This window comes from Zootoca vivipara, chromosome 1 (genome assembly GCF_963506605.1).
Source record: "Zootoca vivipara chromosome 1, rZooViv1.1, whole genome shotgun sequence".
Lineage (NCBI taxonomy): Eukaryota > Metazoa > Chordata > Lepidosauria > Squamata > Lacertidae > Zootoca > Zootoca vivipara.
In genome coordinates this window covers 134,147,201-134,175,058 of record NC_083276.1, presented here as the reverse complement: position 1 = coordinate 134,175,058, position 27,858 = coordinate 134,147,201, and the positions used below count along the sequence as shown (strand labels likewise).

At 47.9% G+C, this 27,858-nt stretch overlaps 2 protein-coding genes and 1 long non-coding RNA gene across 8 annotated transcripts in view; 1 reads left to right on the top strand and 2 right to left on the bottom strand.

The window, feature by feature from the left end:
- FTCD (formimidoyltransferase cyclodeaminase) overlaps window positions 1-19,555 on the top strand; it is a 42,181-nt gene extending 22,626 nt beyond the window's left edge. For 4 of the 5 annotated variants that reach the window (XM_035139577.2, XM_060282453.1, XM_060282454.1 and 1 more), the window contains 4 exons: window positions 1,082-3,584; window positions 12,097-12,258; window positions 18,642-18,958; window positions 19,276-19,555. In XM_035139577.2, coding sequence (XP_034995468.1) covers window positions 1,082-1,168 — 87 coding nt within the window. In that variant the 3' untranslated portion in view covers window positions 1,169-3,584; window positions 12,097-12,258; window positions 18,642-18,958; window positions 19,276-19,555. The remainder of the gene's footprint in view (window positions 1-1,081; window positions 3,585-12,096; window positions 12,259-18,641; window positions 18,959-19,275) is intronic. The other variant, XM_060282450.1, reaches the window with a different exon arrangement.
- LOC132593162 (uncharacterized) lies at window positions 3,443-9,803 on the bottom strand. Its single transcript, XR_009558531.1, has 4 exons — window positions 9,304-9,803; window positions 7,814-7,886; window positions 7,029-7,318; window positions 3,443-3,558 (listed from the first exon to the last, which is right to left on the bottom strand). It is a non-coding gene; the product is annotated as an uncharacterized LOC132593162 (long non-coding RNA).
- Window positions 19,556-20,125: 570 nt separating the features above from the next.
- The window catches only part of COL6A2 (collagen type VI alpha 2 chain), a 47,374-nt gene continuing 39,641 nt past the window's right edge, over window positions 20,126-27,858 (bottom strand). Inside the window, exon 28 of one of the 2 annotated variants that reach the window (XM_035139536.2) lies at window positions 20,126-22,099. In XM_035139536.2, the coding sequence (XP_034995427.1) occupies window positions 21,492-22,099 (608 nt within the window). In that variant the 3' untranslated portion in view covers window positions 20,126-21,491. Of the gene's footprint in view, window positions 22,104-27,858 lie in introns of both variants that reach the window. The other variant, XM_035139547.2, reaches the window with a different exon arrangement.

Genomic DNA, 27,858 nt, shown 5'->3' with positions numbered 1-27,858 from the left:
CTGGAAGGCTGCATTGTAAAATCCAGAGAGCTGCAAGTGTCAGAGGATAACTGGCCAACCCAACAGGGGAAAAATAAGTTTTAACCAATAATGGATCTTTAGAATCCACATCCGGGCGTTGACCGAGATTTGCCCGACCTCCAGGCAAATCTATGTTGGACACGCAGGAGGGGATCCCCAACAGGCCACGATAGAACTCTGTTTGAAACGATTCTAAGGAATCAAGATTTAGAGAGCTGTAAATCTGTGAGCCATATGAATTGCCACAAAAGGTCCATCTGACCCCCCCCCCCTCTTCTTCAAGCACTGAACATGGGTGGAAGTGGGGAGGCAACCTAACTAGCTACACATGGCCTTAAATGTGTTTCTTGTGTGTTGTGTAGGGCTGTTAAATGTAATATTAAGCTGGGACGGGGTGGGGGGGGGAGGCACTTTGAATTGGGACCACAGCTTGTGGGGAGAGGAGGTTTAACTCTTCCCTCCTTTCCCCCAATCCTGATGAAACTCCTGAGGTCTCTTCCAGCTCTATGACTCTGTGGTCAGGGCCGGCCTGCCAATGAGGCAGGGGGAAGCAACGACCTCAGGCAGCAGGATCCACAGGGGACCTGCCTCCTCCTCTGCAGCACACAAGGTGCCACCACACACGAGCACACCAGCACTACAGCGGCCAGAGTCCCGTGTCTGCCAGGGGTTTTCCTTGAGAAGAAGCCCTTGTGGAGTGTCACCCCCCCCCTTGTGGCAGCTGGCCCTTACGGAGTCCCCTCTCCCCGCCCAGTTCCAAGGAGAAGCAGTGGCACTTCAGAGGCTGGATCTGTGGGGGGGGGCAGAGGGGGGGTGTTTGGCCTCAGGTGCCCCAGGGTCTTGGGCTGTGCCACTCCTGAGGTTACTCCTTGAGTCACATGGCCCACCCCTTGTTTGTACAGGCTTGGGTACAAGGCTGAGTATGGGGATTGTAGTCCTTACCTGGGAAGGTTGGGTTATGGCTAGAAGACTCTGCCCCCCCCCCTGCACACATACTTTCCCCCAGGGCTGCTTCATGCATTTGTGCTTCACACAATTTTAACTCTCCTGTTCTGTGCAGGTGCAAGGGAAACTTTCCCACTTTTTAGAGGAAGCCAAGAAAAGTACTGCATTTGTGCTACATCAGCTGGAGAAGCGGACAATGTGAATGATTCTTCATATCAGGACCTACTTATCTATGGATGTATAAGAACCAATTGTAGTCTTGCCAAGTTGTATGTAGTGCTTGTGATTTCTGTTCTACAGCTGCAAATGCAGAGTTCCATGTGCCCCAATTCTAGTCTTGCACATTGCTTCCTTGGTGGCAGCCGGGGGGGGGGGGGGGCTTGTTGTTCTTGTTCACCCCCCTTGAACCAAAGTAGCCCCATCCAGACTACTAGGATAACAGGAGGATGCATTATTCTGTGACTCACAAAATATTTTTGATAACTTTCTGTAGAAAGTTTGAGATCTAGAAGAGGGAAGGATGCTATAGCTCAGTTGCTTTCGATAGTGTTCATAATGAAGTTCAGCTTGCTGTTGTGAGGACCAGCACCAAAGTCTCCAGCCCTGGCTTCTGGTTGCCTTAATGGCAAAGCTCCCACGAAAGTGGAGACTGTTAGCGAAGATAAACAAGTATGATTTGAAGGTAATTGTCCTTGCAAGCTCCCCCCTCAGGGCCCGGGGGGGGGGATCGTCTCGGTACCTGGCTTTCGCTCCAACATGGATGTGAGAGTTAGGGACACACCAAGTGCAAAACCACTTTGCCTCTCGGTAATCCCCCAATGCCACCATTAAGAGCAGTGATTATTCTGTACATTAAGAGATTAATTAGAATTAATGCACAGACGCATGCTAGTACTGTAATGTTGGGACAAGATTAAGGACTGCCAAATCGAAACAGCTACAAGGTCGTACAGATTTAAATTGGAAAGATGACTTCATTCAAGCAACATGATGGTATGTGTTGGGGGGGGGGAGCCAATCACTTCATTATAAATCCTTTGTTACATAACCCCCCCTTCTTCACTAAAGCAAGTGAAGAAAGGAGATGGAAGTACAGATATAGATTATAATTGTAAATGGAACTGTGTGAGGAAAATATTAACATTTGGAATAATTATAAAAGGGTTTGGAGCCTCTGCAGAAAATTACTTGCCCCCTGATTGAGGGGACGAGGGACTGAATTTCGAAGACTTGTCAGGGCTCTGGTGGGACACCAGATCATTCTTCTACAAATAATTATAATTAATTGTTTTGAATGGATGTGGAGGGGAGAACTTGGAGGCCTGCCAGGGCTTGGGCAGAACATTTTACAGCTGCATCAGAAGAGTTGAGAACAGAGAGAGAGATCTCTCCAGAGTACCTTTGAGTCAACAGAGCCGCAAGGCACAAAGGAGATCAGGAATAACTAATATGAACCTAATATTTGATAAAGAATGATCAAATACTGATGGAAATTAAAACCTCACACAGGAAGAAAAAGGGGTAACTTCACTTGCGAATATACAAATTACTATATGTGTTAATGCAAATTGAAGTTAATTATTGTAGCTGTGGTATAAGGGAGTGGATTGTATTTGGTCTGAGCAACAGTCTGGAGGCAGAATTAAGACCCTGAAGTGCAGCACGTGGGAAGCCACACAATATTACAATTTGGCTATGTAATTGATTTGTATTTGAATTGGTATTGCTCTTTGGTATTAATATAATATGGTGCATATTGGATTTTTGTAATTGAAATTTAATAAAAATGATTTAACAAAGTCTCCAGCCCTGGGGTGTAATTTGAATGGCAGACACATCTAAGATGCCTTTCTGTAAAGTGGGAATAAATACTTGTAAATTGCTCTGTGTTCTAGTAAATGCTTGTTATATAAAATACCGTGTTTCTCATATTATAAGACATGTCTTATATTTATTTTTTCCTCAAAAAAACACACTATGTCTTATTTTCAAGGGATGTCTTATTTTTTTCCTCCTCCTGCTGCTGCGGCCAGCATTGCTGCTGCGCCTATCACTATGTCTTATTTTCGGGGTATGGCTTATATTCCTTGAATGCTTAAAAATCCTGCTATGGCTTATTTTATGGGTATGTCTTAAAATATGAGAAACAGGGTATGTCCAATGTATCAGTCAGAGCCCAACTTTGTTGCATTGTGCTTGCTCTAACTCAGAAGTCTGTAGTATCTCTGTGTTGTATTGATCAGTAACGATTGGCTTTGCCCGGATTTATTCACAATGATTTCCCTTCACAATAAAGCTATAAAGAACTGTGTTATATGCCGTCATATGAGTCATTAATAGATCCAGCTAGCACAGAAGGGGACGACAGAGGACGAGATGGCTGGACAGTGTTCTTGAAGCTACGAACGTGAGTTTGACCAAACTGTGGGAGGCAGTGGAAGACAGGAGTGCCTGGCGTGCTCTGGTCCATGGGGTCACGAAGAGTCGGACACGACTAAACAACAACAAAAGCACACTGATTTCTGAGCTCTGAAAGGTTGCAAGCAGGACTTTCTTTCAGCTGGAACCTCTCAGGTGGGAGACATTGCCATTCTGAAAGAACAAGGGAGGCGTCCAGGGTGAGTTCCAGCACCTCTTTTTCCAGAAAAATAGCACTAGTTGCAAGCAAAGATGTTTCCTCGTCTTGTATGTGCAGCAAGGCAGCTGCTCTTCTGCTGAGCGGCAGCCATGAGGGGCAGATTCATGTATTTATCACACCTAATATCTGCTTTTATTTATTACCCCTCTAATTACAGCAAGTAATCTACATTGCATTTATCAAGTATCTGTGCTCAAACTATTGTACTTTGCTCTTGTTGAAGAGTACACAAAGTGGCATGTGAAAGGACCCTGCTCAATAACCTCCAAGTCATCTGTTGTCGAAATTTTCAGCCCATTCCCTGCTGGGGTGTGTTACAGTGTCAGAAGTCTTGCTCTCTCCCTGTGTGAGGGCTCAGCAGTTATGCCCTTTGGTCTGACTTGCGTCACTGTGTAAGCAGGGTGGAAACAAAGATAAGCTCCTTTGTCAAGACAAATTGACTCCAGCTCTTGCTTCCGCTCCAAACTTTGAATAATTCTGCATTCAGAGCTCACCAACTAGAATAAGTTGCTCCTCCTGTATTTCATGTACTGTATGATTCCTGTCTCATGTGCTTACAGGGAACCTTTAATTCACTCTCTGCATAAGTAATCTGCAATATGTCTCTTACTGGGCTGAGTTCAAGGTGCTGCTTTTGGTGTCTAAAGCCCTATACAGGTTGGGTCCGGACCACCTGAAAGATCCTCTCACCCCTTATATGCCCACCTGATCCCTGTGCTCTGCACGGCCTTTAGTGTTGTGGTACCTGCCCCAGGGAATGGACCTCCTTCTTTCTGCAGAGCCCTTAAATTTAGCTCTTTTCCAGTCTGCATCTGCACTGGAATTGTTTTAATCAAAGTTGTATCGCACTGCTGACAATAAGTGTTGGAAATGTAAAGAAAAAGAAGGGACTTTTTACCACATGTGGTGGACATGCCCCAAAGTAAAAGACATCTGGGAAAAGATTTATAATGAAATGAAAAAAGTGTTGAAAAACACCTTTATTAAAAAAACAGAGGCCTTTTTACTTGGAATAGTAGGGGGAGAAATCCCCAAGAAAGACATTATATTCTTTTTGTATGCCACAACAGCTGCTAAAATACTACTCACCAAGAATTGGAAGACACCAGAGATACCTACGATAGATGATTGGCAAATGAAGATGATAGACTTTATGGAACTCGCTGAAATGACTGGGAGACTACGTGGCCAGACAGAAGAGACAGTGGAAGAAGATTGGAAAAAAATTAAGATGCATTTGAAAAAATATTATAAGATTTAGAAGATTATGTCCTTGTGAAGATATATAAGTTATATGCATTAAAATAGGATTTGAAGTAGTGTTAGATAGTATAGAATTTAGAAATTGGTTAATAAAGTAAGGAATAATTAAATAAAGTTTTGATTACTAAAGATGAGGAATAAACTGCTAAAGATGTATTATAATGAAAATCAGAAAGAAGGGAATGAGGGAAGTCATCTAAAGAAGTAAGTGAAATTAAGGTATATATAAGAAATACTGTATTGAAGTAAATGGCATTTTACTTCAATGGCTCCTCTTCATCCTGGAGAGAAGTGACTAGTGGGGTGCCACAGGGTTCTGTCTTGGGCCCAGTCTGATTCAACATCTTTATCAATGACTTGGGTGATGGGCTTGAGGGCATCCTGATCAAGTTTGCAGATGACACCAAATTGGGAGGGGTTGCTAATACCCCAGAGGATAGGATCACACTTCAAAATGACCTTAACAGATTAGACAACTGGGCTAAAGCAAACAAGATGAATTTTAACAGGGAGAAATGTAAAGTATTACACTTGGGGGGGGGCGGGGGGGAATGAAAGGCACAAATACAGGATGGGTGACACCTGGCTTGAGAGCAGTACATGTGAAAAGGATCTAGGAGTCTTGGTAGACCACAAACTTGACATGAGTCAACAGTGTGATGCAGCGGCTAAAAAAGCCAATGCAATTCTGGGCTGCATCAATAGGAGTATGGCATCTAGATCAAGGGAAGTAATAGTACCACTGTATTCTGCTCTGGTCAGACCTCACCTGGAGTACTGTGTCCGGTTCTGGGCACCACAGTTCAAGAAGGATACTGGCAAGCTGGAACATGTCCAGAGGAGGGCAACCAAAAAGGTTAAAGGCCTGGAAACGATGCCTTATGAGGAACGGCTTAGGGAGCTGGATATGTTTAGCCTGGAGAAGAAAAGGTTAAGGGGTGATATGATAGCCATGTTCAAATATTTAAAAGGATGTCACATAGAGGAGGGAGAAAGGTTGTTTTCTGCTGCTCCAGAGAAGCGGACACGGAGCAATGGATTCAAACTACAAGAAAGAAGATTCCACCTAAACATTAGGAAGAACTTCCTGACAGTAAGAGCTGTTCGACAGTGGAATTTGCTGCCAAGGAGTGTGGTGGAGTCTCCTTCTTTGGAGGTCTTTAAGCGGAGGCTTGACAGCCATCTGTCAGGAATGCTTTGATGGTGTTTCCTGCTTGGCAGGGGGTTGGACTGGGTGGCCCTTGTGGTCTCTTCCAACTCTGTGATTCTATGATTCTAATCTTGGAAGGATGCCGAGTTTCCTGATTTACAACAGAAAATGGTAGCGGTGGATCTCCATGAAAATGTCTAAGAAAAAGAAACGATCGACTTCATCTCCACAAGTTAGCCCACAGTAGAAGTGCAAGCAGAGTAAACTGGATGATTTCATAAGAGCCCAGAATTCAGAACCTACTACAACAAACAGAGTTCATTCCCAGTTAGGCATGGAAGCTTTAACGGGTGGAGACCACCCAGGGGAGAACGCTGAGATGAGCGCCCATGAACTATCTTATGAAGTATTACCCGAGAGGGCACCATTCTATGCGGAAATACTCGCGGACCACTGCCTGATGACTGCAAGAACAGTGGAGGAAATTAACACCAACCTAGAAAAGATAATGTCACTCCTGGCTGAGTTGGTGCTTTTGGCAGCCAGAAATAGCTCCCTCAGTACTAAGGAGACTGACTGCAGCGTTGCCCTCCCCCAAGACCACTGTGCATAGGGGTGTAACCAGTTTGGATCTGACAACCAAGAGACGACAAAGAGCAAAAATAACAAAAGTGAAAGTAGGGACTTGATCCTACAAAGCACCCAAGTAGCTCTCGACATACTGTATAGCCCTTCAACGGTATGCTGCCTTATTGGAAATCAATCACTAGTGTGAAGAGAAACTTTAAGCTCTTACTAAATATCCAGTGCGACAATGTGATTGTGATAAACCTGCTTTGCATGGACTTCCAGCACACTAGACTCATGCTGATATTTTCGGACTCGGCTACTCCTAAAAAGCTCCTGAAATATAGGGCTCTCTTACAGGACTATAATATTGAGTTGAGGCGAGTTTTTAAAGACACAGAACGGAAACCCATCCAGAAGATATTCAAATTCAACTACCGGTACCTGTATCTGGGAATTACATTCCATCATAGGCTTCTCTGGTCCACGCACTATGCAATGGTGGTGAATGCCAGTAAGATGTCTATGCAGGCCATGATGCGTTTTTTCATAACAAGAGGTAATCCGCATATCCCTTCTGCCCTTAAGGTCTTCAACGCCAAAATTATACCTCAGTTGCTCTATGGTATTCCAGTCTGGCTGCCAGGGTTTACCCAGTTGGTGGAACAAGTGCAGGCAACTTTCCTCTTCAAGATTTCACTGTCCCACGCTGTGTACCCTATGCAGCCTTGTGTCTAGAGGGAGGTCAACACAAGGTAGAGACTGTCACCTGGGCGAGATTTCTTCTATGCTGGTTAAACATCTGCCTTACATCAGATAAAAATCCTCTTTTCAGTGAAGTTTTGTTAGACCCCTTTCTTTCCCCAGGGCTACAACAGTTTAACAAGAAGGTACAGCAAATGGCTTTAGATACCTATTAGGTCCATAAATTACCATACAGCATATATTCAACACAAAAGACAGCGACCATTTCTTGTTGAAAAAGGACAGCTGGACATATAAAGGGCCCCATTATCTTCAGTAGCTGAGGGCCTCATCAAACCTAAATCTTAATCTGGCCCTGATCACAGTGCACATTACATGTCTAGGCATAGCTTAGATGGGCTTTGTAAACCTATTTGCAAGGAATTTCACAGCTGTATCTGCAAGCCTTCTCAAAACATTAACGTAATAATGCAAAATTAACATCTTCCCATCCATCTGCTTGAGAAGCTGAGCTTTTCACAGACCTTTTCAATGTCTCTGAAGCTGATATTCTTGCCATCTTGGAGGGAGAGGGGTTGCAGGAAGTAAAGCCGGTTGCTGTTGAAAAAACCCAAACCATTTTTCAGTGTACAGTACCTAGTGGCAGTGTCAAGGAATGCATTGAATTCTCCCATTTTTTCCAGGGATGGGTGGTAACCCGACTCCCAACACCTCTGGAGCACTTCATGGGCCAAAGAAAGGCAGATAACCCTCCCCGTGGCTCTTGCTGCCTAAACTCATGGGACCCTTGCTGCTGGGGCCTCTTTAAGGGCTCCACACAGCATAAGCAGGCATGGGCAAACTCAGCCATCGAGATGTTTTGGCCTACAACTCCCATCATCCCTACCTAACAGGACCAGTGGTCAGGGGTGATGGGAGTTGTAGTCCTAAAACATCTGGAGGGCCAAGTTTGCCTATGCCTGGTATAAGGATTGACCCCCACTCCGCAAGGCCATCTTGAGGCTCCCCCGGGGGGAATCCCTGGAGTTCTTAATAAACCTCACCCAGTTCTGCAGGCCTCCGCTGCTCCTCTGGCACATGCGCACAAGCTTCCCCTGTGTGTTTCCCTCCCTTGGCTGCTCCACCTGCACATTCACACCCACCTTCAATTCCTGCTGCTCATGTATGTAAAATGTATTTCCCTCCTATTATCATTGGGCCAGACTAAATATAGCTCACTGAATCAAGGTGTTTCCTTTTCATACCACACCTCAGGCAGGTTTGCATTGTCATTCTGTACCTAGGTGACCGCAGTGTGCTGGGGTGTGTGTGTGTGGAGTTTGCATTTAAAAGAATGTACGCAAACTGGAAATAATGGAAGGGAAAGTTGAAAAGTCAACAAAATGCCTTTTACTAAGCTTGCTCTCCAAAGGTGACACTGGTTCACCCTGCTCTCTGATTGGTAGGAAAGGATTTAATTGCTGAAGGTGTGGTTATATAAATGAAGGAAGCTTATTGTATGATCCCCTAAGGAAGAATCCACCAGGACAGGACCGCAGGTTGGTACTGTATGCAGTTTCAGTATTGAGCTGGGGGAGAAGACGATGGAAGACACCCCTCTTCTTCCAGGCATTTGAGGGAATATTATTGCACTTGTAGCTACTTTTGTGTTGCAGTCTGGGGGGGGGAGGTATTCTTGTTTTATTGTTAAAACGTTGTGTTTTGAGTTTGTATGCCAGTCACCCAGAAATGCTTTGTAATAGCATATAAATAAATCAAATAATTTTTCAGTTGCATGCCTTCTATTTAGGAGAACCAGATATATAAAGATATATAAACCTTTATTTTTTTATTCAGCTTAAGTTTGTTGGTGTGCACGTATAATTCAAAATCCAGCATACCCCTAAAGACCAAGTTAAGCTAGCACCAACTTTTATATTTGGCTCTCCTGACTGGGGAAGGTATAGCAACTCTTTTGCTTGTCAAAGCAAAAAAACCTATTTTAACAAAAGGTGAAAAGGTGGGCCCCACTCACCCGATAGTTTTCATGCGGTGCTGTTGCTAGGACTTGTCAATGGATGATTCAACGTTATGAGGTTTCAGAGTTTTGCCCCCATAAAAAGCATTGCCAATCTCAGCTGTTGCCTTGAGCTGATTCTTAGGGCTCTTTCAGGTGACATTTTCTCTTTCTTTCTCACTGCCTTCCCAGCTGCCCTGGTCCATTTTCTGAGTCGCTCCTCATAGCTGTGATCCCGGTAGGTTGTGACTCAGAAAGTCGAGGGAGTTACGTTGTGGAAAGGAAGCCCTGAAACACTTGCTGAGAAAATGCAGGAACTTCCCTGGGTCCCCTTTCCCTCTTTATCGCCAGTTTTGTTGCTTGCTAAGCCTTCACAGCCAAGCAACAAAGTCCACTTTAAAAAACAAAAACAGACGCCCTGTCACATTTTATTGTCAAATTAACAAAGACGGTGGTTCACCACAGACGTAAAAGCAGGGATTGCTGGGCAATGGCAGTTTTGTGAGAGGTGGGTTTGGGAACAAGGGCTCTCCTGCAGTAAATGGTCAGTAACTACAGTTCCTTCCCATTGAAAATGTGAATGTTGCCAACTAAATTAACTGTGGTAGGAGGTACTGTATAGGGTTCTGATTATTGCATGTTGAAGTTCATCCCACAGATCACTGTGGAAGTGCAAAATTCACTTGAAAATTGCTTAGGGGCTTCTGTAGACAGCTTGGTGATTTTTCTGCCTATTGTAGCAATCATAATGAGCTAGATGCTGTACAATTTTTAATTGTATTTGTATTGTTTCTTTTGTTTCTTGTATATTGTATTTTATTGTATTATTATCCTAATACAATTAAATATCAAAGAAGGAATAAAAGAAACAATAAAATATAATTAAAAACCAATATACTTCATGTGATGGATGTGCTGTATGCAAGCACAAACAAACCGTCGGCCACCTGAATGAAGCTTGTGCGTGGACCATTTTGGGACCCCCTGTGATAGATGTGGCACAGAATTCAGTTTGCCTGGGAGATGTCAAAGCACACTTGCCATTTCCCGTTGTGTCAACTGGTTATTAGGGATGCTTTCTGGCTGTGCTTCCTTAAGCTGTCTCAAAATGGTCTTTCTTGTTGGCTTCTTACTCAAAGCCCTAGGTTGTCTCCCCTGCCAAAAAGTGGGGGGTGTAGGGTTGCCATATTTCAAAAAGTAAAAACCAGGACACCCCGAAAGTTGTTGAGCTTTTCTTTAGGAAGTCCCCAAAATTGTTATACTAAAGTGTTGCCTCCCCCCACATCAGTTCCACCTTTGAATTCCCAGTCATGTCTGGGAAAATCCGGAAGTCTTGCAGCCCTAGTGGGGATGGGAGAGAAATAAGGATGAGTCATCTCTGGCTGTCACCTTTGCCTTCTCGGGCCATTTTACCTCCCCTGGCAACATATCACCAGCCTATTTAGGTACCTCACCAGATAATATACGGGACCAGCCCTGGCCAGCTAGTTTGACCACTTTAGCAGCCCTGGCCTTGTTCAGACCACAGAGTTGGAAGGAAAGAAAGTTAGAAGTCATGCAATCCAGTCACCCCACTCCCTTTCCTAAGAGAAACCTAAAGCTAACAGTTTAAAAGGCACAGAGAAACAGTTCTGAGCTATACTGGCAGTTTTGGAGACAATTTTCTAGCTGGAGTTAGCTGAATCTGACTGGGGTGCAGCCTTGGGGGTTTCTTACACCTGATGCCTGGGAATCTGATGCAGAGTTAGTAGCTGTGTTGCCTGTGGTTGGGGGTGTTGATGGGTCCCCACTCTTCTCTGCTTGTGTAGCACAGGTAAAGGTAAAGGGGCCCCTGACCATCAGGTCCAGTCGTGTCCAACTCTGGGGTTGCGGCGCTCATCTCGCTCTATAGGCCAAGGGAGCCGGCGTTTGTCCACAGACAGCTTCCAGGTCATGTGGCCAGCATGACAAAGCTGCTTCTGGCGAACCAGAGCAGCGCACGGAAACGCCGTTTACCTTCCCGCCGGAGCGGTCCCCATTTATCTACTTGCACTTTGATGTGCTTTCGAACTGCTAGGTGGGCAGGAGCTGGGACCGAGCAATGAGAGCTCACCCCGTTGCAGGGATTCGAACTGCTGACCTTCTGATCAGCAAGCCCTAGGCTCTGTGGTTTAACCCACAGCGCCACCTGGGTCCCTTGTGTAGCACATACAGCACCCTTTTAAAAAGAGCTGGGAGTCCAGAAGCCTCTTGTTCAAATATCACTTCTGCTATGAACTGACAGAGGGGCTTCAGGTAATCCACCCAGAGGGGCTTCATCCCCAACAAGGTAATGCATGTTCTAACTTACCTTACCAAAGCACCATAAGGAAGACCAGTTAATGCATGTGAACCACTTTGGAAATTTGAAAGCAATATACAAATGCTAAGTGCTCTTATTAAATAAAATCAACAGTATAAAAACTGTGTAAATTTCCAGTGCTCTATATCTCATCCAATGAAAATGACCTGCAACATCATATAAAAATCCTCTGGGAATAAATGTCCTTGAACTGACTGGACTCATGTCTGAATAGACTTCCCATATGACTGCAACCATTGATGGCCTGAGCAACTCTCATCACTGTGGAAAATAGAGAACCCTTAATGATCTCATTATAAATGTGCAGCCTAAAATGATGCAAAGATAGCGACATGTAAGTCATAAAATCATAGAATTGTAGAGTTGGAACAAAAGCCTTTAATATAAGTAATGCAAGTACCATTTGAATAAATGATAAATGGACACTGCAAGGGCAATCTGGATTCACTGAATACATTCTCCTTTTGCAGCTATTGACATAGCCCTGCCAGAACAGGGTTGGAAGCCTTGGGTGAGAGAGAGAAGAGAAGAGAAGACAGGTGGGGACAGGACAGGACTCTTCTAGCAACTAAACAGTCTGACTTCATTGCAGGTCGAGACCTTCTCTTCTGACATGTGGAACCCCAATTCAGGTAAACTTTGCCTTGTCAACATATCTGGTGGAGGCAGTTTTTGGGCTCTGGCTTCAGTGGCAAGTTGATTCACCACATTGTAACATATTTAAATGACCTAGATCAGTGCAGACAAACAGCCCACACATGAGATTGGGGCCTCCACACACACACACACACACACACACACACACACACACACACACAGATGGGGTAGTTCTATTTGAAAATAAATCTAGTATATTATTTATACCACTATAGGTATGTGTCACAGTGGCCGGAGTGGACTACTTCAGAGTAACGACGCTACGCAGCTCTGCATTTTATTCTTTTATTGGTGCTGCGTATTTACAGTGCTCAAGTCATTGCTATTTACACGGAGCGATGTTGTCAGTCGGTTTCAGAACCTCCTAATGGCTTTTGGCGCGTCTTTCTCCAACACAAAAGCTTTGGCAGACCCATCCTCTTGCCCCTCCTCTTCCTGCGTAATTCTGGAGTTGGGGGGATGGGTCTTCCCCCCTTACTTGCCCCTTCCTGTCCCACCTGGGACCCTGGCTCCTCTACCTTGCCTGAGCCTCGGACACGACTTCCTGCTTCCCCACTGGAATCGGAACTCTCCCTGCTTTCCCCTTTGCTCGGGGACGGGCTTGAACTCAGGAGGGGAGGGACTTCGCGATATCCCCTGTCCCTCACATCCACCCCCCTCCCAAGCTCTCCTTCACCCCTCCCCAGGCCCCCCCCATGTGTCGGTGACGACTGGAAGCCTAAAAACTCGGTGCTCTCCGAGCCCGTTGGTGTGAACACCTCCCCCCAGTCCTGCGAGCCCCCCCCTTCCGCCTGGGAGGACGGGAATCCCAAAAAGTCCGTGGCGTCAGAGCTGGTGGGGGTAAAAATGTGTTGCCAAGCTGCTCCTTCCTCTGACTGGGTGGATCTTGGCGACACCCATACCTCATCCTCTGGTTCCTCAAACTCCGCTTCCCAGCGCCATGGTGAGCTGTTCTCCCGTGCCTCCTCCTCCTCCCCCTCCCTTTCCATGTGCCAGGGCTTGGGTCTGTGGGGAAAGAGGGCGTGAAATTCTTCCACCAAGAATTCCTCCTGTATCTGAGTGGCTGGGACCCATTTATTCTGTGACGGTGGAGCATCCTCCCATGCCATGAGGTACTCCAGGCCCCCCACCCCCCACCTTGAATCCAGGATGGCCGTGGCCTCATTGAGTTGCTCCCTGCTTTCCCTCTGCCCCCCTCCCTCGGGGGTTTGTTCGCTGTCTCTGAGCCTGCTGCTTTCCCTGTACGGCGACAGCAGCGATCTATGAAACACTGGATGCACCCTCATGTCCTCTGGCAGTGCCAGCCTGTATGCCACCGGGTTGACCTGTTGCGTGACCGTGAAGGGGCCCAGCCATTTGGGTGCCAGCTTTTTGCACCTCCCTCTGGTGGGAAGGCCCTCCGAGGACAACCACACCTTGTCCCCCACCCTGATGACCTCCCCTTGTCGCCTGTGGCGATCTGCCCCCTTTTTGTACGCTTCCTTGGCCCTCTCCAAGTGTTCTCTGAGCTGCTGGTGCACCGTCTCCAGTTCCTCTGCCCAATCCTCAGCCTGTGGGCCCTCCTCCTCCTCCTCCCTCTCCCTCTCTGGGAAAGATCTGAGGTCGCGCCCGTAATTGGCCTTAAAGGGCGACACCCCTGTGGAGACGTGCACTGCATTGTTGTAGGCAAATTCTGCTAGTGGCAAGCGATCCACCCAGTCCGTCTGCCGCTGGCTGACGTAGCATCTCAGGTACTGCTGCAGAATGGCGTTGACCCTCTCCGCTTGTCCGTTGGTCTGCGGGTGTCTAGCCGTCGACAAGCTGACCTCCACCTGCAGGAGGTTCATGAGCCGCCGCCAGAACCTGGAAACAAATTGGCGGCCACGATCCGAAATAACCCTTAAAGGTAATCCATGCAGTCTGAAAATGTGATCAACAAACAGTTTGGCTGTCTCTTCTGCCGAGACTGCCCTGGCACACGGTATAAAGTGACACATTTTGGACATGAGGTCCACCACCACCAACACTGCAGTCTTACCCCTGGACGAAGGCAGATCTGTGATGAAGTCCATGGACACCACTTCCCACGGCCTGTGTGGTGTGGCTAAGGGCTCCAGCAACCCTGGTGGCGCTGCTCTGACCACCTTCGCCCGCTGGCAGGTGGTACAGCCCCTTACATAGTCTCGAACATCTTCCCTCACCCCTGGCCACCAGAAGTGTCTCATGACTAGGTGAGTGGTCTTGTCCCTTCCAAAATGCCCCGCTGTAGGGTTGTCGTGCATCTGCTTGAGGACCGTACGTCGAAGCTGGGTGGTGGGTAGGTACAGCGCACCCTTGTAGAAAAGCAGCCCTCTGCGTTCTGCAAAGTCTTTTGCCTGCTCCCTCCCCCCTCTCAGTTCTCTGAAGATGCGGTTGGCAAATTCATCCGCTGCCGTCAGTGCTGTGAGTTCTGCCTCGCTCACCACTGCTGCTCCGCAGGACCATGCCGACGGGGGGAAAATGTGCCTTGGGGCTGGTGGCGCCTCCTCCTCCATGTACTCTGGCTTGCGGGAGAGGGCATCCGCCCTGACATTCTGCTCTCCTGGGATGTAGTGTATGGAGAAGTTGAAGTTCGAGAAGAACTCCGCCCACCGTATCTGCCGCTGGTTGAGCACCCTGGCAGTTCTCCAGAACTCCAGGTTCTTGTGGTCTGTGCACACCTGGATGGGGTGCTTGGCGCCCACCAGGAAGTGTCTCCAGTGCTGGAACGCCGCGTGGATCGCAAGAAGTTCCCGATCAAAAACTGTGTAGTTTCGCTCGGGCTGGGTCAACTTCCTGGAGAAGAAGGCACAGGGTCTCCACTCTCTGTTGGCGTCCAGTTGCAACAAAATGGCGCCCACAGCCTTATCAGAAGCATCTGTTTCAATGCGTAGGGGCGCGTCCTGAACCACGTGGAACAGGTTCTGGTCTGAGGCGAACACCCTCTTGAGGCTTTCGAACGCTGCTTGCGCCTCTGGTGTCCACCTGAACTTCTGCTTGCCTCTCAGGCAGTCAGTGATGGGAGCCGTAACTCGAGAGAAGTTCTTGATGAACTTCCTGTAGAAGTTGGCAAAGCCTAGTAGGCGTTGGGCATCTTTGCGCGTCCTGGGGCTGTGCCAGTCCAGGATGGTCTGCACCTTGTCCTTGTCCATTGCCAGCCCCTTGTCTGACAGCTTGTAGCCCAGGAAGTCCACCTCCTTGGTGTGAAACTTGCACTTCTCCAGCTTCACATACAGGTGGTTCTCCTTCAGGCGCTGTAACACCTCCCTGACGTCCTTCACGTGCTGCACTGGGTCGTTGGAGTAAATAAGGATGTCATCCAGAAAGACCAAGCATTTCCTGAAGAGTAGGGACCCCAGGACGTGGTGCATGAAGGCCTGGAAGCATGCTGAGCCCCCTTGCAACCCGAAGGGCATCACCAGATATTCAAAAGAGCCCAGAGGCGTGAACATCGTGGTTTTCCACTCATCGCCTTCCCGGATCCTGATCAAGTTGTACGCCCCCCTCAGGTCTAGCTTGGTGAAAATCTTGCCTCTGCGTGCCGCTGTCAGGAGATCATCCACTCTGGGCATGGGGAAAGCCACTGGCTCTGTCACCGAATTCAGCCGTCTAAAATCCACCACAAGACGGCGCTGTTGCGTGTCTTTCTTGTCCACCCAGAAGACCGGGCTGCCCCCTGCTGCCTTGCTTTCTCTGATGAACCCCCGCTTGAGGTTCTTGTCGATAAAAGCGCGCAGATCCTCCAGTTCCTGGTCTGACATGGCGTACAGCTTGGCTGGGGGTATAGTTGCCCCAGGCACCAGGTTGATCTGGCAGTCAAAAGGCCTGTGTGGGGGCAGGTGGTCGGACTCCGCTTCACTGAAGACCTCCTGCAGGTCCCAGTATGGTTTGGGTATCGCCTCACCCCCTTTGACGTGCATGGTGGCCACCGTGGCTATCGGAGGCCCCTCCCCTGGTTGGTGCTGCATGCAATGTTCCAGGCAAAAGTCCGATCCAAAAGTGATGCATCTCTGATGCCAACTTATGGAGGGGTCGTGGCGCGCCAGCCAGCTCATGCCCAAAACGATTGGGGGGTCTGAGATGGTGGTGACGTTGAATGCCAGTGTCTCTGAGTGCCTTCCAACCGTCATTCTCATGGGGGGGGTTTGATGAGTGATGGCCCCTCCCAGCAGCTCTCTGCCGTCAATGGTTGCCACGTGCAGAGGAAAATCCAGCTGCAGAAGCTGGATCTGGTGCTCTTCTGCAAAGTTTCTCGAGAAGAAGTTGGCTGAGGCACCACTGTCAATTAGGGCGAGGACCGTCAATGGATAGCCATTTGGGAGCGTGAGCGTCACTTCTAGAACCACTCCTGCTCTGGGAGGGGTGGGCTGGCTCTGCTCCTCTCTGTGCGGGTGGGTGGGCTGGGGCTGTTGTCTGCTGACTGTGCCTGGCTGCCGCCCCTTGTCTCCTGCAGCCAGGCTTTCCCGTTTCCCTGCTGTGGTGCTGCGTCAGTGGGGGAGGGCACAACCGTTCCCGCCTTTCCTTGCCACTCCCTGCGATGTGGGCAGTCTCTGACGAGATGCTGGGGGGAGTTGCAGAGAAAGCAATTCCCACCCCTTCCCTCCTTGCGTCTTGGCGCCGCTGGGGTTTGAAAAGCCCGCGCGCGCGCGCTATCAATCTGCATGGGTTCCTGGTCCTGACTGGCCCCAGGCGTGGCTTGAAAGGGTTGTTGAGGGAGTGGCTTCTCCTGCGACCGTGGGAACCAAGCCCGCTTTGCGCGCGTTGCTTGCTTGTCGCTCCATCTGGATTCCTGCCTCACCCCCACCGCCAGAGCCGCTTTGCTCAGTTGATCCATATTACTGGGCTTTGGACCTCTCGAGAGCTCATCCTTCACCTCCTCATGCAACCCCAAGTAAAACGCCGCTTGCATTGGGGCAGACTCCAGATCCCACCCCAATCTGTGCACCAGCATGGTGAATTTCGCCCAATACGCGCGAACTGTCATATTTCCTTGGCGTAAATTATGAAGTTCCTCCTTAGTCTGGTCCATATGACTATCGGACGAATACATCGTTTTCAAACCTTCTAGAAATAGTTTGACATTCTTCATGCAAGGATTCCTTGTTGCAATTAACGGTCTTAGCCACTCCCTGGCCGCCCCTGTAAGGTGCTCCACAATAAACGCTACTCTGTGCTCATCATCAGGGAACTCATCGTGGTGCAGCTCAAGAGCATACACAATCTCAGTCTCAAAGCCCTGAAACTCCTTCGGGTCTCCATTGAACTTGCTTACTAGGGTCCCGGCTCTCCTTCCTGGCAGCACTTGGACTTGGGGTGCCCCTCCCGCCTTGTTTTTCTCTGCATCCAGCTTGTTTTGGAGGTCTACCGCCACCGCCCTTAAATGCTGCTCTTTTTCCTGGAGCTCTCTCACCTGTTCCGCAAGTTGTAGCCGGTCGTCCTGGACCTTCTTAGTCTCCTCTTTAGCTGCCTTCAATTCTCCCTGCGCCTGCAGCGACAGCTGTTGCAGTTCTAGCTGGGCTTGCTCAGCGATCTGCCGCCACTTCTCCGCCTCTGACACGCTCATCCCGGCAACTCCAAAGTAGCCCAAAAATGATTAGGAGGTTGCTGTCACAGTGGCCGGAGTGGACTACTTCAGAGTAACGACGCTACGCAGCTCTGCATTTTATTCTTTTATTGGTGCTGCGTATTTACAGTGCTCAAGTCATTGCTATTTACACGGAGCGATGTTGTCAGTCGGTTTCAGAACCTCCTAATGGCTTTTGGCGCGTCTTTCTCCAACACAAAAGCTTTGGCAGACCCATCCTCTTGCCCCTCCTCTTCCTGCGTAATTCTGGAGTTGGGGGGATGGGTCTTCCCCCCTTACTTGCCCCTTCCTGTCCCACCTGGGACCCTGGCTCCTCTACCTTGCCTGAGCCTCGGACACGACTTCCTGCTTCCCCACTGGAATCGGAACTCTCCCTGCTTTCCCCTTTGCTCGGGGACGGGCTTGAACTCAGGAGGGGAGGGACTTCGCGATATCCCCTGTCCCTCACAGTATGTAACGAAATGGACTCTGAAGAAAGTTTACTTTTTGTTCACAAATAAGCATTGACCTTTGCAGTTACCCAGCTGGGAAGCATCTGCAGGGTCTGATACTGACTTACCTTGCAGGTCTGCTGTGAGTAGAAATGGCACACCGGGCATGAAAAGTGGTCAGAAAACCCCCCAGGGAGGCAGTGAAAACATGCCTATCCCAGAGTGTGGGTCATGGTTTCCTGAGAGAAGACCTCCCCCATTTCTGGCTCCAATGCATCAGCTAGATCAAACCAGTTAGACGAAGGCATGGCCCCCAACTGTATGATTTTGTTTTACTCTCTGGCAGGAATGCCAGGTGGGATGCCGCCACCGCAGCCTTACCCTCCTGCTCCTGGACCATACCCTGGGCCATACTCTGGACCAGGCATGCAGCCCTGCCCACCCCCAGGGTACCCTGGCCAGCCGCCTCCCCCCTCTGGATTCCCTGGGCCCTGTGCGCCCCCTCCTCATGGACCGCCCCACCACGGACACCATCCTCCACCTGGAATGCTCCCTGGAGGCTGCCCTCCCCCACCGCCTGGTTGCCATCCTCCTGGAAGTCACCATGGGCATCACAAAAAGCAAAAGCACCACAAGCATGGGCATGGGCACCACGGCAAAAAGGTAAGGACTTGAAGGTGTCTGCCCGAGTCGAGCTGCAGAAGAAAGGCCGCTCCAGTGGCTATGAGCCTACAGGGCTGCAGTGCAAGGGCGACCAGGCAGTCAGTGAAGGCGTGGGAAATGTGAAGGTAGTCTAAGGAGAAAGCGGATGCCGGGGGTTATCTTTCCATGTAATGCCCCATTCATTACTCGAAATCTTCATCATAACAAGCAGGCAGAAATAAAACTAAAGAGGTGAACTTAGAGTGGGTTGAAAATGCAGGAGGAGAAGAAAATACAACAGAAACAAATAAATATGATGGCATCTGTTTCTCTTTCAGCACCATGGCAGTTCTAGCAGCAGCAGCTCTGATTCAGACTGAGGAAGGTGCCTGTTCCAGCTGCACGCCTGCAATCGAGACCTGTTCTGACATTCCACCATTGTCTTTCCCATGGTCCAGTAATCATGTAATACTTTGGTCAGTTTGTAGCAATTCAAAAAGAAATGTTTAAAAAGCCATGTGATATCAAGTTTCCTTTCCATTTTCCATATCCATTCCTGTATCCATTCCTATCCGTTTCCATCTTACCCCTGAAATAAAGGCATAATTTAGATACCCACCTTGACAAAGACTGAAATCCTTGCATTTTGCAGGAGTAAAACTCCTAGTCACATATGGAACATGCTTCACATGAATATTTACATCAAATGCATGCATGGGACCCAGGTGGCGCTGTGGTTAAACCACTGAGCCTAGGGCTTGCTGATCAGAAGGTCGGCGGTTCGAATCCCTGCGACGGGGTGAGCTCCCGTCGCTTGGTCCCAGCTCCTGCCAACCTAGCAGTTCGAAAGCACGTCAAAATGCAAGTAGATAAATAGGAACCACTACAGCGGGAAGGTAAACGGCGTTTCCATGTGCTGCTCTGGTTTGCCAGAAGCGGCTTTGTCATGCTGGCCACATGACCTGGAAGCTACATGCCGGCTCCCTCGGCCAATAATGCGAGATGAGCGTGCAACCCCAGAGTCGGTCACGACTGGACCTAATGGTCAGGGGTCCATTTACCTTTACCTTTTACGTGTTTGTCCACTGACTCTTCTAGCAGTTTGCTGAATCTTGGGTCTGGCTCGTAAAGGGTATTCTATGCTGGCTAACATGAAAGTGTGTTCTAATGCAATGATAAACGACAATATTTTTAAGCTAGTGTGAAAATGAGTTTATTTACCAAGAGTGCAATTTTGGCTCAAGTAAGGATGTTATTGCAGAAACAGCAATCCCAATAATACACTGAAGTTGCAATTTCATTGCACATCCATCAACACGTTTTTGCATTATGTCTGAGTTGATGATTCACACTGTATCTCAAAGGAGGAGGTGATTTGTGATTAATGTGGGAGAAAGGGTGGTAACAGCAGTTAGAAGGAGAGACATACTTTCCACAGGAGGGTTGGGTACATAAGAAAGTCACTGCCATGCAGCATAGCAAAACCTCAGAAGGACAAAGTTTACCTGTTGTGCTGTTCATTTCATGCCAGCAGTGCTACTCATTGTGATTGGGGAAAGGGAAACACAGTAGGAGCTTGAGGCAAGGGAAGGCAGGTAGCGTTGGGCTTCTCCTTAAGTAGGCATTTGCAAATATTGCGGAGTGAAAACTCACACTGCAGCAGGGGGAGCCAGAGACAATCCAACGTGATCCCCATAAAAGGTCGCAATGGCTGTCACCTGGACTGAAACAGGACGGTGTCAGCACAGGATGAGGCCTCTCCACGGCTCCTCACCCTTTCCCTGGCTCATGGTGTTATGAAGTGGACGTAATTAAGCTTGCAAAGTATATTTAATGCATGCAAAGTACAGTTAAGTGCCAGAAAATTCTTTTGCTGCAACCATTAAGCAATCGCATGAAAAGCAAGGAAGAAAGACCAGGCATTCACTAATGGAGTGGCCCAAAGTCCAGGACTCAGTGCTGATAATTTCCTGCAGCTGCTTTCGCCTGTGAAAAAGGGTGGGATGTGACACAGCTGCATAGGAAACACTGGCAGGGTTTCCTTGGAAAGAGAATACTGTAAGGAGGTTTTAGCACCAGGATCAGGACAAAATTCAAATTATCCCCACCTCCCAGTAAAGGAACCAGCTTCTAGAAACAGATATTGGGACGTTAGGTGCTGATGTGTGGGGTGGGGAGGGGATGGAAGGACAGTTTACTGGAGAGCCTTGTTGGAGATGATTATTCTTTGTGCTGAATGTGAACACTTTGTTGCTCTTCTGTTTAGCACCTACAGGATTACAGCACAAAAAAGTCTGTTTAAACAAAGTTGTAAGACATGACAGATTACACTGTGTAGTTTTGGATCCTTCCTCCACCTTGGTTTTAATTAGCACCATAAAACTGAGTTTCATCATGAAATTTAAAATGAGCCTACAGGTTTTGACTATAAAAATAAATCCACTGCAGATCTTTGCCTGCTGCCCTTGGGCAACTTGCATTTGCTAAAAACCATATAACATTTTTAGGACATTAATAACTTTGGTGTGCGGTGGGAGACTGCACTTCCCTGCAACTAACAGATCCACCTAATGAATCTATCGAAGAAGCCAGGTTGGGAGAGGCTGTCATAGTCCTTCTCCCGGAAAATGGCTGCCTGGTCCCCCAGACCAATCTTCAGCAGAACATCCATGTCCACATCGCTCCCTAAGGCCACCACGGTGGGCATCACATTCTGCTTCTTCATGGAGTCAACAGCCTCAACCAGGTTTTTGCTGCCTGTAATGCCATCTGTGATGAAGACAAATGACAGCTCGGCATTGCGCCTGGCTGCTCTCTGCCTGTCTCTTGGGTTGATGACAATGTTGTTGACGGCATGGATGATGCCAGACCCAATGTTGGAAGAAGAGTCCAAGTATTTGATCTGATCTAAGGCATCCGAGATGACAGTGAGATTGTGTGTCAATTCAAAAGCCACCCTATGTTCATTCTCACTGCCGTACTGCACCAGGGCAATGCGCGCATTCATATTGTCACTGTTACTTCTGGCCAGGGTTAGACGGCGAGCCACATCTTCTACAAAACGGTGGGCTCTCTGGAAGTTCAGTTCACCAATTCTTTCAGAGCCATCCAGGAGGAAGACAATGTCCACAGGGCGTTGTGTGCACTGGGCAACAGCAAGCTCTGTAGGGGGAAAAGAAAACAGACCGTCATCCCTCTGGGGCTACTCAGGAGGGCATGGCTTTCATAGACTCACAGAACTGTAGAGTTGGAAGGGACCCCCAAGGTCACACAAGCCCTGCAATGTAGGGGGCGGGGCTGTTTTTCTAGACTGTAAGGTCTGAAAACCCGTTGACCTATCAGGTTGAGGGAATGTTTCCTCTGCTATAGCCCAAGAAACAGATGAGGGCCTGGGGTTGAAACCCCTATTCAGCCATGAAGCCCATTGGGCTGTTGTGAGGATAAAAGGGTGTGGGAGGGAGAACCATGTATGCCAGGCATCCCCAAACTGCGGCCCTCCAGATGTTTTGGCCTACAACTCCCATGATCCCTAGCTAACAGGACCAGTGGTCAGGGATGATGGGAATTGTAGTCCAGAAAATCTGGAGGGCCAAAGTTTGGGGATGCCTGATGTATGCTGCCTTGAGCTACTTGGAGAAAAGGTGGGACAGAAACGGGATGCAAAATTTAAAAATACCCAGCATACTTCAAAGGAATATTGACAGTGGCAGATCAGACAAACAGCTAGTCCTGTGAATCAGTAAATAATCTAAACCAAATAAACCTCTTTTTCTTGACCCACATCTCTCTATTAACAAGTGAGTTCTTTCCCCACCAAAGAAAGAGTGAACAATACAAAACCTTCCAATGTTTCACATTCACATAACTGATTCATTTCCTACCCTTGAATCTGGTACAAATATTTTCTACCTGAATGTTTGTAGAAAGTAAAGTCGTCATCTGAGATTGTTAAACACTGGACATGATATTTTGAGCAAAGAAGAGTAATTTATACAATGGTCCAAACTTGAAAGAAAACCTGACATGCATTCAGCAAGCCAGCTCAAAGTCAAACACGAAATGCTTAAAGCAGCTCACAAGAACTCCAGACAATAATGACTCAAGAGCCAACAATAAAGAAATCTGTTATAATATTTGTTGCTCCCAAATTATGCAATGAAGGACAAGAGGGCTGCATACAAAGCTGAGCCCCTGTCCATTTCTGCCCCAGGTGTGGTATTGCTTAGTACTTCAGACATCTTAGTTAGTTAAAGGAAGAAAACATACGTTTCAAAGATGCTGCATCTACAAACAGCAAACATTTCTATAACTTCATGTCAGATATTTGTGGACTACAGTTCTTCAGAACAAAAAGTTGTACCATGACCAGCACAGCATTCTGAGACGGTTCTTCTCTTACATCTTGATAACACCCCACCCCCGACTCCCGCGATTGAGGGGTATTTCATGCAGCAATTGGAAAAGAATAATGATAAACTGTTTTTGGAGTGAAAGGGAGGAATGGTCCATTTGATGGTCTCAGTGTTGGCCATCACCTTCACAACCTCTGTGCCTGGGGAAGATCCTGCCCCACAGCAAGGCAAGACCTGGGCACAGAAATCTGTGGTTTTCTACACATATTCTCCCCCCCCCCCGTGACTTATTCTAAATTTAACCAAGCCAACCTGGGGGCAACAGCACTTTGGGCATGTCCCCCCTTCCAGCTGCCCCCTTCTTTCTAGCCCTGAGAGCCTCTTCTTTTACCCATGGGAAAACCTGCTGTTTACTGCTGAATTGGAACAAACATCAATGGGGGTTTCTGTGGATTGGCATTTGTCAGAGCAATCCACAATTCAGCGGTAAACAGAGGGTTTTCCCAAAGAGAGCGGCAGGAGAAAAGGAGAACCTTTTAGGCCCCTGCTCAGAAAGCGTGGGGCGAACAGGAGGAAAGCTGGACCAACACACCCCGACTTTGGTGTTATGAATACAGAACTTTTAAGGATACCTGTAGATGGTATTGCTAGTTCCTTTTTCGTTGGATAGCCTGCGCTGTTAAAAACCCCCCAAAATGGACCTAGTAGTTCTTGTCCCACGAAAAGAGACTGCAAATGCGTAAAAACTCTTCAAATTAAGAGTCAAAAGCTCCAGTCTTGCCTGGTGCCTGCTATGACCTGAGAGCATACTTACCTGTATTATTTATGTCCGATAAAGGTTCACATTCTCAGAACTTTCAACAACTTCCTCGCCAGTGAGGGATATTAGAACAACTTTGCATATGCCTAAGTGGTGCAGAACACCAGGAGGACCCTGGACAGGCCTTCCTTCCTTCCGCCACTTTGCTCCCAGAACCTTAATGACTGTCCCACCACGGCCACAAATAATAATAATAATAATAATAATAATAATAATAATAATAATAATAATATATTCATACCCCGCCCATCTGGCTGAGCCTCCCCAGCCACACTGGGCAGCTTACAACAGAACAGAACATTAAAATACAGGAATCCATCAAACATTAAAAGCTTCCCTAAACAGGGCTGCCTTCAGATGTCTTCTAAAAGTTTGGTAGTTGTTTTTCTCTTTGACATCTGGTGGGAGGGTGTTCCACAGGGTGGGTGCCACTACCGAGATGGCCCTCTGCCTGGTTCCCTGTAACTTGGCTTCTTATAGTAAGGGAACCACCAAAAGGCCCTTGGAGCTGGACCTCAGTGTCCGGGCAGAACGATGGGGGTGGAGACGCTCCTTCAGGTATACTGGACCGAGGCCATTTAGGGCTTTAAAGGTCAGCACCAACACTTTGAATTGTGCTCGGAAATGTACTGGGAGCCAATGTAGGTCTTTCAAGACCAGTGTTATGTGGTCTTGGCGGCCGCTCCGAGTCACCAGTCTAGCTGCCGCAATCTCGATTAGTTGTAGTTTCCGGGTCACCTTCAAAGGTAGACCCACGTAGAGCGCATTGCAGCCTTCAGAGGTGGAGCACCTTGTCTCACTCACAAGAACCTTGTCTGGTGATGCTTCTGCTTCTTTTAATGATTGGCACCCGCTCTGCCCCCCATTACATTTTCCGTCCCTTTTGATGTCTGGCTGCCTGCCCCAGATCACTGCTAGCCCCCTCTGGCTGGGTGAGGCTGTGAGCTAGCATTCCCTGGTCTTGCTGCTAGACCCCCCCCCCAGGGGCTCATAAGACTGGAATGCATGGTTTGTAATAACGAAAAAGTTGCAATCCTAAGATCTTTGGGGCTCATCTTGTGCTCCTTTCAACCAGGATACGCTTCAAGCTGCCCCAGTCACCCCACCACTCACCCAACACCAAGAATGGTTTAGTGTGGTTTTAAAAAGGTGCGTGTGCATTGTCTATTCCTGAATTTATAATTTTGAACTGATATTCATGGTGTGTGTAGCCCAGGGGCCCCCAAACTAAGGCCCGGGGGCCAGATGCGGCCCAATCACCTTCTAAATCCGGCCCGCAGACGGTCTGGGAATCTGCATGTTTTTACATGAATAGAATGTGTTTTTTTATTTAAAATGCATCTCTGGGTTATTTGTGGGGCCTGCCTGGTGTTTTTACATGAGTAGAATGTGTCCTTTTATTTAAAATGCATCTCTGGGTTATTTGTGGGGCATAGGAATTAATTTATATATATTTTTTCAAAATATAGTCCGGCCCCCCACAAGGTCTGAGGGACAGTGGACCGGCCCCCTGCTGAAAAAGTTTGCTGACCCCTGGTGTAGCCCAACACTGTTTTTCATGGAATCACTTGCTTTTCTACCTTCAAGACCATGGATATGGTGGGAATCTCAACAGCTTATACATCCAGGTGCCCAATGTGCCCTCCTGTATGGGTCGGGGGGGGGGCTGGGGGGGACAGCAGCTGGCTTCCTGCACAGCCAAGGGGGGGGGTACTTGTGTGCACTGCTGCACAGGAGGGAGCTGGAGCCTGCCACGAGGGAGTCAGTCAGCACCTGCAACTGTGCTCCCCTGGGAGGGAGCTAGGAGCAGAGGGAAGACTCTGCTTGGACCACTCTGCTCCTGGGTAACAAACACATCTTCATGGTTGGACTAGTCCATGTTTTCATTTGACCCTGCTGCATTTCTGAAAGCAGGAGGGGAAACACCAGCATAAATCAGACACATTTATCTCTTCGCATCAACACTTTAATTGGATTACTGTTTTCTCTGATGTTACTTTATAGAACAGAAGGTATGGGGTTCACTTTGACATGCTCACAGCTTTCCATATAATTTATATGATCTACAACAGATCTGCTCAAAGCATAGCCGGTTGCATCCTGCAAGCCAGCTCAGGATGGAGCCACAGAAGCAGTTACAAGCATTTTTAAAAAGAAAATGCAGTCGGGGGCCATGTGGGTCTTAGGGGCGGTTCCACATGTGTACAAAGGTGAAGGCAATATCAGATGAGCAAATTTCATGTATTAGGACAAAATCTGGACTGGCCTGTGATCACATGTCAGACTACAGTCCCAAGACATACACAGTTCATATGGGTCAACCTTGCATCAACTGCTAAATTAAAAATAAAATTAAGGGGGTATGTAAAATGTGTGTGAATTCTGTCTTCATGATAAACCTCTGTTTGCCTCATGAAGTTGGAATAGTGGAAGGGGGACTTGCACAAAGGTTGAACTGCATTCAGAATTCAGTTCTGCTTGGCTAGGTGTATGCTATCAATAATTACTTGGGATTTAGCCAGTCATTACTGAAGTTTGCAGTGGTGGGAATCAGGTGAGATTAGATTGCTTTAAAGAGTCCAGAAAACAATCCCTCCCTCCCTCACTGCACCCCTTCAGACAGTCTAGTTCCACCTGCTTTCTAATGCTTGGTGAGGAAAATAACGTTTGCTAGCCAAAATACAATTTGAAGCCACATTGGATTTTTTCTCACTTGATCACAACTTATAATGATAAAACACAAATACTGAATTGGATAATTGTTCAGAGTCTTTTAAAAACAGGCCAATACATTTGTAGCTTTCCCAAATGTGTATTATAAATGCATTATTTCTTCATGCAGAGGCTGTTTTTGCTACAGTGTTGGAAATACAACAATAGCTTAAATGCACTACTTCTGTGTTGGATACCTTATCTAATTCTCTTATTGACTACTAGTGTAATTCAGCCCGTTAAGTAAACGGGCGCTAGAACATCCTGGGGTTTGGAGAAGCGCTTGCGCAGCGCTTCTCCGAACCCCGGGACCTGTCCTTGCTGTCGGCGGCAGGGGGACAGGAACGAAGGAGGAGAAAGGGCTGCTTTCTCCTCCTTCGTTCCTCTCCCCCAGCCGCCGACAGCAAGGAGACATCCCGGGATCTGTCCTTTCTGTCTGCGGTGAGGGGAGAGGAACGAACGGAGAGAAAGCAGCCCTTTCTCTCCGTTCGTTCCTCTCCCCCCCACCGCTGACAGAAAGCACAGATGCCGGGGGTGCCGGCTCTGTCGGGCGGGGGGAGGGAGAAGCGGAGGACCGATCCAATCCTCCGCTTCTCCCTCCCCCCGCCCGACAGAGCCAAACGTGTGAGTGTGCGTTCCAAGTCTCTGCGTCCAATCCCTGTGTCCGTGGGGCACATGCACAGTAGCGCAAACCCAGGGACACAGGGAATACTGGACGCAGAGACACTTGCACTTTATTATATAGGATCTATGGCATTTTGGGCTCAATTGTGGGCCCTCATGTATCATAGACATTTGCTCACACAAAAGGTGGCAGGACAGTAATCTCAGAGTCTCAAGATGTAAAAACTTCATACCCACAAACCTAAATTTTCATTTTGCATTACTTTTTACAGTAACAGAATACCCTTCTTAATTTTCATCAGCAATTTTGATGACAGTAGCTCACTAAGGAGGGCAAAAGATGTGCAAAACGGAGAAACACATATATACAAAAACAAACAAATAGATCAGCAATGAAACAAAGCACACAGAGA